Genomic DNA, 11,842 nt, shown 5'->3' on the forward strand with positions numbered 1-11,842 from the left:
CCCCTGTCTTCCAGATGGTCTTGGGACGAAGCGAGGGGCCGCGGGATGGAGCTGGGGAGCAGAGAGAGCCAGCATGAGGTACACAGCTGCGGTACAGCGGATGAACACTGTTTTAATAGTATTGGGCGCTTACCACCCTGCCTGGAGTAAGCTTGTACCGACACTGGGTCCCCAGCCTCTCCCTCATCCAGCACGTAGGCAGAGACACTGTATAGGCGCTTGGGCTCAATGCTCTCTGAAATGACCATGTCCCTGGAGTGACGGGGCAGTCTGTGCCAGTGCAGGACGCAGCCCTCCCTCTCGGACAGCACACACCACTCCAGGATGAAGCCGGACACTGAGGGCCTCTCCGGGGCCTTCCACTGGACCAGGAGGCTGTGGTCATTCGCAGGAGACGCAGCCAGGGTTGAGAGCCCGGGCAGCGCTGCTTGACCAGCGGCTGGGATGGCGATGCTGGCCTGAGGGGACTGCCCTGCGGAGTTGTACGCAGACAGGGAGAGGACGCAGCACTCGGCAGGCAGGAGGATGCTGCATTCAGGGCTGGCTACAGGAGTGGTGACGCCACACTCGCTCAGCTCTGTCTTTTCTGGGGTACCCGGGTGCTGGCGGAATATCCTGTACCCCAGAATCCTGCCGTTGGCTTCGTGTCTTTGCAGCAGCTAAGAGAAGATGTTAGAAAAGAGATCAGTGTGCAGAATAGCGGGGCTCAGAGGCTTGGATGTCTCTGTTGATGGACGGACTGGGAAGCCCTACCTTCCACAGGAGTGTGACCCGTCTTTCTCCCTCTGAATCGAGAGGCTCTATGCGTCTCCAAAGCTGGGGTTCTTTTGATGGAGCTGAAAATAAATTGCTTGTTATGAAACTCTGTAAATTTTGGCTGTATAGTCCAGCAGTCAGTGAGCAGGGTTAGCTGTATAGTCCAGCAGTCACAGTGAGCATGGTTAGCCGTTGGGTTTGCTATCAGTGAGCAGGGTTAGCTGTATAGCCCAGCAGTCACAGTGTGCATAGTTAGCTGGTAGCCCAGTCACAGTGTGTATAGTTAGCTGTATAGTCCCGCAGTCACAGTGTGTACAGCTAGCTGTGTAGTTAGCTGCCTCTCTCACCTCTCTCTGGTGTCCTTGCCTCTCCCGTGTTGCTCCACTCACTCCAGTGGCTCATGTCGCTCTTGTATCTGACCCTCAGTCTCAAAGTGTACTCCGTGAAGGCGAGGAGGTCACACAGCTTCACTGGCACAGGATTGGCCTCTCTCACATCAATGAGAGTCTGCATTGGACAGGGACAGAGGCACTCTCTTACACATCTGGAAAAGCATGTACCTGTAGGTACTGATTGCAGTGTACAGAATATTGGTTACTCAGAAATACATGTTCAGATAAATTCCTCTCTACCGTTTTCACAAATGCACAAAACAAAAGCTTGCTTTTCAATCTCTAAGATCTTAGATGCAGTTGCAGTAAGTGTGTGGTGCCACCTGCAGCAAGCTATGGAAGCGAGCAGTGCTGCCTAATTGTTTGAAGCCAGGTTTCTTGTTTTGCTCTGTGTCTCCTGTGATTATTTACAGCCTGCACGCTGGGGTCGGGCTCACATGTGTCCACAGCTTCTCCCCCCTTGCCCTGTACTGCATCTCATAGAGAGCAGACAAGGCGTTGTGTATCTCCGAGTAGTGCAGGTCCCAGCTCAGCACCAGGCAGTCCTCCCGTCCTGCTACAGAAGACACGCTCACAACCCTCGGAGGAGACAGCTTCACTGTGAGAGCAGAGGAAGAGTTTCAGAGACTGAGACAGCAGGCTGGTCTCGCTGGTAAGGACTGGGAGTTCTTGGTTCTGTCCCACTGGAGATTTAATATTTTTAGCAGAACAGTTTCACTTAGGGCCATCCCTTATAAAAATGGTTATACTATGCATATTCAATAGTATAGCATGTTTTTATTTTATATATGCTTTACCATACCTCTCTGTTCTTTACAATGCTTATCTGTGATTTACAATGCTTCATTACACTGGGCTGCGCTCCAGATGTACAGCATAAACTCAAGGCAAGCAATCCTGTGAATTAATTAACTACCAGAATGACACAGTTCCTAGCTGTTACTCAGACTGAAGGCAGTGTGGGGAGACCTCACCTGCATCCATTCCACTCAGGCAGAGCACGGGGGAGGTCTGGCTGCCCAGCTCATTCTCTGCCCTCACCGTCACGTTGTAGGAAGCGTACAGGTTCTTGGCGGGCACGGGGCACGACCTCTCATCCGGGGCAGCCCGGCACTCCAGGGGGTCTTTGAATTTGGAGCCACAGCGTCTCATCACCCTGTAGGAACCAGCAAGAAGAAAGCTCAGCCTTGGAAGAAACAGCGCTGTGGGATCTCTGCATGATTTCAAGCACGATTATTTATTTTTAGAACGGGGTCTCCCCGTCCGCCCCTGTGTCGTGTCTGTGTTTGTATTATGATTTATTTATTGTATTTAGATATGATGGTGTAGCGTCATGTGTTTTGTTTTTATTCATTTAAATATGTTCTGGCAGAGGCGAGGCTGGTAGCTCATCCTCTGCCAGTAATTAAAAACCCTGTGCAGAAGATGACCGTCTCCCGAGTTTAATTAGTTATGTAATTGTTGCTAATTGGGAGATGTTCACCTGTTTAAAAAGCCTGCAGCTCGCCAAGTTCGGGGTGGGTGTGTACAGAGGAGAGTACGGGAGAGCGAGAGGAGAGAAATTTAAAACAAAGCAAAAAAACAGGAACAGTGACAGCAATCAGCCCTGCCTGACTGGTTGTATTTTGTGTTCGTGATTTTGTTAAACGATTTATTTTGCTCTGTGAGCAATGTTTTTGTTAAAACCTTTCATTTTATTATTGTTTGAATAAACTGCACACAATGCCTTTTTCACTGCATCTGGCCTGATGTCACCACAATGCCAATCCTGCCACAGGACCTCATGCACAAAACCTTTAGGGACTGTGTTAAAGAATGTTGTTAAGGACTGTTTTTTTATAGGAGTTTTAGAGCTGTTTTAATTTGTTTATTCTCATTTTTCTTAATCTAACCTAAGAGAATGTTTATAACCACTATTTAAAAAAAATAAATACAACAAATCAGTCCTCCACATGGAGTGCAGGATGCGTCCTATAGCCTGGAGATCGCAAGTTCAAGTCCAGGTTATGCCATCAGCGATCATGGCCGGGAGTTCCCAGGGGGCGTCGCACAATTGTCCGAGTGCCGCCTGGGTGGGAGGGTCTCAGCCCTCGGGAGGGTCAATCCAGAAGCACCTGTCTCAAGCCGCTAAGCAGTCATGGACCCAGAAGCACCTGCTAACCAAGCCCCAACTATCCCATGCCTCTACCGAAGCCGCTATTTGCTGTCCGATCAAGACTGTCTTGCAATAGCTGGTTTGTTGCATCAGATTCCTGTGCATATGCTTCCGCGTTAAAAGAGAAACTGTTCTAGTCAGATCAAGCCTGCACCCCAGACTCCCTGTGCAAGAGATAAACTGCACAGGACACAAAGCTTCTCTCAGCCAAGGAGTACTCAGGTAACAGACTGGGGGGGACATTTGGCAATTTAGTTTTACATTTAGATTTGTCTACTTTAGGGATGTAATTGTTTTGCGCCTCTAGTACCATAACATGGTCTCATTTGAAGTGTTTTTTAAATCCCCAAAAGTAAAGACTAAAGTTAAGGTTTACAATTTTAGAAAAGCAAACTATGAAGGCATGAAACAGAGACTAACAGAAGTAGATTGGAGTAAAATAGAGAAAACACCCACAGAAGAAGGATGGTTGTTCTTCAAAAATGTAGTACTAGAGGCGCAAAACAATTACATCCCTAAAGTAGACAAATCTAAATGTAAAACTAAATTGCCAAAATGGTTTAATAGATCAATTAAAAAAAATATTCAGCGAAAAAAGGCACTTTACAGAGCATTAAAAAAGGACCGAAAAGAAAGTACGCAGAAAGAGTACACGGAACTGCAAACGCAAGTCAAAAAGGAAGTTAGAAAGGCCAAGAGAGAAATAGAAATGAACATTGCTAAGGGAGCTAAAACCAATTCCAAAATGTTTTTCCAATATTACAACAGCAAGAGAACATTCAAAGAGGAGATTAAATGTTTAAGAGATACAAATGGCAAAATCGTAGAGGAAGAAAAAAAAATAGCAAATATGTTAAATGATTACTTTTCACAAGTTTTTACAAAGGAAGATACTGACAACATGCCCCACATGTCATCCAGTTCCTATCCAGTTTTAAATAACTTTAGCATAACTGAGGCAGAAGTGTTAAAGGGACTAGGAGCTCTTAAAATAAACAAATCCCCTGGGCCGGATGAGATCCTCCCAGTAGTACTCAAAGAAATGAAAGAAGTAATTTACAAACCGCTAACCAAGATCATGCAGCAGTCTCTTGACACAGGGGTGGTACCGACAGACTGGAAAATTGCAAACGTAATACCGATCCACAAAAAGGGAAACAAAACTGAACCAGGTAACTACAGACCAGTAAGCCTGACTTCTATTATATGCAAACTTATGGAAACTATAATAAGATCCAAAATGGAAAATTACCTATATGGTAACAGGGTACTGGGAGACAGTCAACATGGTTTTAGGAAAGGGAGATCGTGTCTAACTAACTTGCTTGATTTTTTTGAGGATGCAACATCGATAATGGATAATTGCAAAGCATATGACATGGTTTATTTAGATTTCCAGAAAGCTTTTGACAAAGTCCCGCACAAAAGATTAATTCTCAAACTGAACGCAGTTGGGATTCAAGGAAACACATGTACATGGATTAGGGAGTGGTTAACATGTAGAAAACAGAAAGTACTGATTAGAGGAAAAACCTCAGAATGGAGTGTGGTAACCAGCGGTGTACCACAGGGATCAGTATTAGGTCCTCTGCTATTCCTAATCTACATTAATGATTTAGATTCTGGTATAGTAAGCAAACTTGTTAAATTTGCAGACGACACAAAAGTAGGAGGAGTGGCAAACACTGTTGCAGCAGCAAAGGTCATTCAAAATGATCTAGACAAGATTCAGAACTGGGCAGACACATGGCAAATGACATTTAATAGAGAAAAGTGTAAGGTACTGCACGCAGGAAATAAAAATGTACATTATAAATATCATATGGGAGATATTGAAATTGGAGAAGGAATCTATGAAAAAGACCTAGGAGTTTTTGTTGACTCAGAAATGTCTTCATCTAGACAATGTGGGGAAGCTATAAAAAAGGCTAACAAGATGCTCGGATACATTGTGAAAAGTGTTGAATTTAAATCAAGGGAAGTAATGTTAAAACTGTACAATGCACTTGTAAGACCTCATCTTGAATATTGTGTGCAGTTCTGGTCACCTCGCTATAAAAAAGATATTGCTGCTCTAGAAAGAGTGCAAAGAAGAGCAACCAGAATTATTCCGGGCTTAAAAGGCATGTCATATGCAGACAGGCTAAAAGAATTGAATCTGTTCAGTCTTGAACAAAGAAGACTACGTGGCGACCTAATTCAAGCATTCAAAATTCTAAAAGGTATTGACAGTGTCGACCCAAGGGACTTTTTCAGCCTGAAAAAAGAAACAAGGACCAGGGGTCACAAATGGAGTTTAGAAAAAGGGGCATTCAGAACAGAAAATAGGAGACACTTTTTTACACAGAGAATTGTGAGGGTCTGGAATCAACTCCCCAGTAATGTTGTTGAAGCTGACACCCTGGGATCCTTCAAGAAGCTGCTTGATGAGATTTTGGGATCAATAAGCTACTAACAACCAAACGAGCAAGATGGGCCGAATGGCCTCCTCTCGTTTGTAAACTTTCTTATGTTCTTATGTTCTTATGTGCTAGAGAGAGCCATCATTCGTCTCACCTGCTGACAACCATTAAAGTGACCGACCTTTCAAAAGCTTAGACAGCCTGAACGCTTTAAAAAAGGGATCCTACTATAATCCCATTGCATAACAGCATTGCTAGTAATGGCAATGGCAAGACATTTGCACAACTGTTGCCCAGACAGTGGTCTTGACGCTGCAGCACACCGCCTGTCTGTTTGCATTGCCAATGTAGTACCACTGTCTATCTATCTGCATTGTCTGTAGTTCCACTGTCAGTCTGCATTGTCTGCAGTTCCACTGTCTGTCTGCATTGTCTATGACGAGTTGGGCATGGTTTGGCTGTGGTGGCAATGCTAAGTCTGGTAAATGGATACCACTGGGAAATCACCAAGTTGCCCATGGCATTGCTGGACCACGCTGAGGAGTGCAGGACACCCAGCCTGCCTGCCCCCCCCCCGCCTACTCACTCCGTCACGCTCAGGGTGAAGTTGGTCCTCAGCAGAGTTTCGGGTCCAGGGTCCCAGGTGCAGCTGAGGTTGGCCAGACGAATAGAAATGCAGGACAGGATCTTGGGCTGCGCAGGGGGGGCTGTGAAGCAAGAGAGGAAACAGAGTGAGGTGGGGACAGGGACCTTGAGAGTTAGGGGCTGAGCAATCAGGACAGAGATGGAGCCCTTAGGTCCAGACCTTAAAAAAAGCTTTCAGGAAAAGACTTCTGAGAAAGATGTCAAGGGTGAGCATTAGTCATTGAACTTAGATTTTGTTCGTATTGGATAATGAAGCAGACAACATTCGACACTGATGAAGGCATGTTTTGTCTTTTTTGACCTTAGAAAAACTATAATAAGGGGCACATCTAACAATGGTCTTAGCAGACAATTTATATCACATACCAGTGATTTAACATAGTTACCACTGAGAAATATACAGACCCCCGTTAATATCTCTCTCCTCAATACCTGTCTTTAGCTGGAGAGTTCAAACGGCCTAGCACTGAACAGACTACCGCAATCCATTCAAACCATGTGACAACGTGACCTTTCAACTCTGCTAGCCCAAACCCACTCTACAAACATACAGGAGGTGAGTGAGTGGGGCCAGACAAGTTCAAAGGCCAGTCTGTCACATGATTTGAATGGAATGCCCAGTCCTAGCCAGTTCGTATTTCCCAGACCAGCTCACTGACAGAGTGAAAAATGACAATAATTCGCTATTGGATGAACAGGACCCAGAACCACCTGACACAAACTGGAACATTGCATTGAAAACTGCCACGGCAACTACTGTGCAGGGACCAAAACCACAGCAATGAAATAAGAAACCAGACCCAACTACTGTGCAGGGACGAAAACACAAGATTCAACAGTCCCTTCTAAACATTTTCACATTAATGTTTCCTCGCCCCATGCTTTTCCCATGGTTATACTGTGCAGTTCATCATGTTTTTTTTTTTTTTTTAATATGCTTTATTGTACCTCTTTGGGCTTTACAATGCTTTACGGTTCACTGTGCTTTATTACGCTTTACTGTACTGCATTTAAAAACTCACAGGCCACTTTGATCTCTCTGCTTTGAAGCAGCATGTCAGATCCTCCATAGCGGGCATAGCAGCTCAGATTTCCCCCAACCAGGGGGAGGGCTGGTAGGGTCACTGTGGAGACGCAGATCCCAACAGAGCCATACTGGTCTCTGGAGACCTCCTCTCCGTCCAGCCTCCACGTGATGTCTGCAGCTTTAACCCCGCGCTCCCGGGCACAGGGTGAGCTCAGCGCACAGGACGCGCTCACGGCACTTCCTGGCCTGGCCACAGGGGGGCGCACCGTCAGGGTGCTGCAGTCCTGCCATGATGATTCTGCACCTGAGAAGAGAAACGCTGTATTTTATTTTAGTGTCCTGGGATGCTTTCACTTGGAGAACACTATCGACATGAAATTGGTGTGCATGGCATGGGAGAACCTTCAACTGTACGAGGTTCGCACTTCTGTAAAAAATTGTTGCATGGTTTCTTTCTTCTCTGATCTCCTTTCTTTGTCCCAGATTTCTTCTGATCTGTTGTTATATTCATGAAAATCCAATAGACATATTTAAATGCAATGCACTAAAACAAATGGCCAGTAAATTTTCCCTTGCAAAATTCTATTTTAATAACAGTCCATTCTTTCCTTTTTTGTTGTATTTGGTGCATTGACGGTTTTGTAAATGCATCTACAGATGTATTAATGATTCGGTTATATTCTGATCAGCAGCCAGACAGGCAGAGTGAATCACAGAAAGGAGCGAAGCACTGCATGCTGGTTTGAACACAGCGCGGCACAGGAAGGTGTGTGTCAGCCGGGCTTAGGGAATGTGTCTTTACCACTTCAAAGCGTGAACTTTAGTAATATTGAAATTGCTATTTGCAATTGCGTCAATTCACTGCAATCATGCAGATATTTCAAATCCAACATAATCATCACACCAATCCTGTCTGCATAACTATCTGTTTCAACCGAAAGTCATTTATAAATTTGCCACAGTTTGGTGTTTATTTTATCGTATTTTTTAGTTATGGGTCAAATATATTTCGGGTCGGTTCACCTGTCCATGGCCGATACAGAGCTATGGCCAAAAGTTTTGCATCACTGAATGAACTAATATAGCTTATAAAAGCGAATAAAACCTGGCGAATAATGTTATGTTTTCCTATAGAATGACATACTACTTTGTAATTTCCCATATACTACAAAAAACAGACATTTGAAAAACGCGACCTTTCAAATTCTAACATGAAATATACTGTTATGTCTTCCAGCAGACTTTTGCGATACATTTTTTTGTTTCTTTTTTTGCAATGTTAAATAAAATATCTAAATTAATTATATATAGGTGACGCAACATATTTTAAATTATGTATCAATCCTAAAATTTTTTATATGATGCAAAACTTTTGGCCATAGCCCGGTTCCCAATCCAGAGTCCTCCAGGGACCCCTGTGTCTTCTGGTTTTCATTCCAATCGAGCTCTTAATTCCTCAACTAAACCCTTAATTGAACTAATAATTAGCTTAATCAGGTCTTTAATTATTTTCAGCTCTTAAACAGTTTCAACTTAATTATAGAATGTTATAAGTAACTTAAAATCCGCAACTTCTTAGGAACGGAGAACAATTAAAAAGGCTTGATTAAGATAATTATTAATTCAATTAAGGGTTCAGTTCAGTAATTGAGATCTCGGTTGGAATGAAAACCAGCAGCCACGGGGGCTCCCCAGGATTGCGATTGAGAAGCCGTGCTGAAGACAATCAGGAATGAGAATGAATCAGTAGCAACCGCGTTGAATCAGCACTTCATCGGATCGCAGCCAAATGCAATTCTGAAAAGTCTGCAGGAGGCTGGGAGTCTGTGATAGAAGATAGGTGAAAATTCAAGGCAGTGCCATTTAGCAAAAAAAAAAAAAAAAAAAAACAACCTGTTCTTATGTGTACTCAATAAAGGAGTTCCTTTTTGAATTCTAGAACTTAATTTCACATTCTTCAGCGTGACAAAACCAATTCAGGACTGAAAGGGTTAATGGTAGTGGTCCATGCTGCCCCCACGCAGTGATCTGTTACCGGACACCTGGCCGCTGGTTGGATGCTTACTTCATTTACGTGTTGCCTCACCTGCTTTCAAAGCTAGCCACAGCAGCGGGTAGAGCCAGCCCCTCTCCCAGTGTCTCTGCACAGCCGCCATCCTCCCAGTCACACTGGCCAAGCCTGGGGGAAAAACGCACACAGGAATCATGAAGCGCTCACTGCTTCCAACTGACAATCTTCCATCAGGCGCAAATATACCTGCAAACAAACTTAAATCGTGCCATTTACTATGCTGTATCCCAGTGTTTATAATGCTGTACGCCCACTTAGGCGAGAGGTGATGCGATATATGAATTCTATAAAAATTCAAGGAGAGGGACGCCTGCGCCCCAGTCCAGGTCAGCTAAGACAGCGGTAAATAATTCCCGCGTCATCACTGTGAACAAGTTCAGAAACCGAACTGGTGTATTCTTCCACAGCATTAACAAAACCACATGTTCCTGGCCATGCATTTTCATTCTCGCTGATAGCTGCATGTGTTTGGCAGTGCTGCGGATTCATAGCATTGCAATCTTCTCTTTTCTTGGTTGGGTCCTGAGTAAGAACTATCCGTCGAGTTCTCTGTTTAAGAACCGGCTCCACAAAGGAGTTTATTTATTTCATTTATTAAAACACCAGCTTTGTGCGCTATATGATGCGAAAAAAATTTTGAGTTAACACCTTATACATAGTGTCTCTTACTGTGTATTTACATGGTAAACATGTGCACTTCATGTAAGCACACAATTGTATCAGAAACGGGTTAGGGATATATCGTGCACAAATTATATATCAAAAATATATCACAAATACGGATATATCGTGCACACTTGTTACCCAATTTGGTATTTGCATTTTGTTTTGATTTGCCACAGAACTACAGAATTATCATGCTTTTCCCATGGTTATATTTTTAATTTACCAGAGTTATCCTGGTTTGCCATGTTTATTAATGTGCTTTACAGTAAACCTTTCCTCTCGGTGCTTTAGCTAACCCTATACTTTGCCATGCTTTAGTACACTATGCTACGCTTTGACTATGGGAAACTTTTACAAGGGATAAATCTGAATGAATCTCAAGACATTGCACAAGCATGAACACAAAGTGTAATAGAATCACAGAATACAGCAGTGCTTTAAATTCTCATCCTATAAAAGCCAAAAAAGATGTCACACAAACACAATATGACAGCCCTATTAGATTGGAGGTCATCAGCACGTTTACCCCGGCAAGTATGAAGCTTGTATCTCAAATGGTTTCTGAGTTGCTTTTGCTAAACCAGATCAGCACAATAAAGGGTCATTTTAATAAAACACGAAACACCTTGGATTTGTTTTGAGAGATAAATCACCAGTTTTTTTTCAAAAGGAAATCTTTTTTTTTTTATTTTGAAGGAAGTGGGAGGGCAGGGCACATATCACCTGCTGTGATCAAGCTCTCCGAGTGAAATGTCAAACCACAGCTGCCAGTAAAGTCTTTACAAGTCCCAACTGCCTACATAATCAAGACTTCAAACAATGTGAGGAAGGAAAAAAGACTCCCACTGCATAGCAGTTTGATCCAATCCTGGTTTTATTACAAGTCTAATAAAGACACACCTGAGTTTGCTACCTATACACTGGGGCTAATCAAGTTCGTATTAACACCTGGAACAGATTAAACTCCCTGTATTATATATGGTCTCAGCTTTGGATATGCCATCTGAGGTGAGCTGCACTCAATTAAATACACATATTGAATCATTTCATAGACTTGGAAAATGCAGTATGTTGGAGAATTTAAAGATATTTTTTTAAATGCAAACTAAACTCAGAATGATCTGTCTTCAGGTGTGAACATTCACAGTGACGTAACAATGTTAGCCTGTTTTTCTATCTGTTTTTCTTTTTTTTAATACCTGCACTGCGTATGATTCTCATTGAAATGTCACCTCTGGCTGCTCAAAGCAAACTGGCGTCTCACTTCCAATACAGACGCTAGGCATGACTGACGCCTTACTATTTAAATCATAAACACAAAGATTGTATTCAATAGAATTCAACCAAAACCACACAAAAGTTAACTGACATTTATTAATATCAAGGTCTGTAACCAATTTTGTTTTCTATTGCTTAGATAAATGGAAAGGAAGTAGAGTATACGAAACACCACATCAAACTGAATGCAAAGCTGCAAAGCGACCTGATTGGGCTACCTGTCATCCCTTATAGGTTCCCATAGTAAAAGCACAGCAATGCGTAATAAAGCACTCTGAAAGCATGCTAAAGCAGAGGCAAGCATTGCAAAACCCATACGGGCTGGTAGAGCTGATTAAGAAACATGGTAAATGATGATAAACTATGGTAGCATTACCGTGACACAAGTATCACCAGGAGGAAACAGGATGAGCAGATCCAGCCTGTCAGTACATTTTAAACCCTGATCCG

At 43.2% G+C, this 11,842-nt stretch overlaps 1 protein-coding gene across 1 annotated transcript in view; it reads right to left on the reverse strand.

The window, feature by feature from the left end:
* Nucleotides 1-11,617, reverse strand: part of LOC121301169 (A disintegrin and metalloproteinase with thrombospondin motifs 10-like) — a 37,315-nt gene extending 25,698 nt beyond the window's left edge. The window contains exons 1-8 of the mRNA XM_041230308.1: nucleotides 11,611-11,617; nucleotides 9,464-9,556; nucleotides 7,373-7,681; nucleotides 6,292-6,412; nucleotides 2,123-2,304; nucleotides 1,586-1,746; nucleotides 1,123-1,263; nucleotides 134-659 (exon numbers count right to left, since the gene is read on the reverse strand). Coding sequence (XP_041086242.1) covers nucleotides 134-659; nucleotides 1,123-1,263; nucleotides 1,586-1,746; nucleotides 2,123-2,304; nucleotides 6,292-6,412; nucleotides 7,373-7,681; nucleotides 9,464-9,556; nucleotides 11,611-11,617 — 1,540 coding nt within the window. The remainder of the gene's footprint in view (nucleotides 1-133; nucleotides 660-1,122; nucleotides 1,264-1,585; nucleotides 1,747-2,122; nucleotides 2,305-6,291; nucleotides 6,413-7,372; nucleotides 7,682-9,463; nucleotides 9,557-11,610) is intronic.
* Nucleotides 11,618-11,842: the final 225 nt, after the last annotated feature.

This window comes from Polyodon spathula, chromosome 27, assembly GCF_017654505.1.
Source record: "Polyodon spathula isolate WHYD16114869_AA chromosome 27, ASM1765450v1, whole genome shotgun sequence".
Classification (NCBI taxonomy): domain Eukaryota; kingdom Metazoa; phylum Chordata; class Actinopteri; order Acipenseriformes; family Polyodontidae; genus Polyodon; species Polyodon spathula.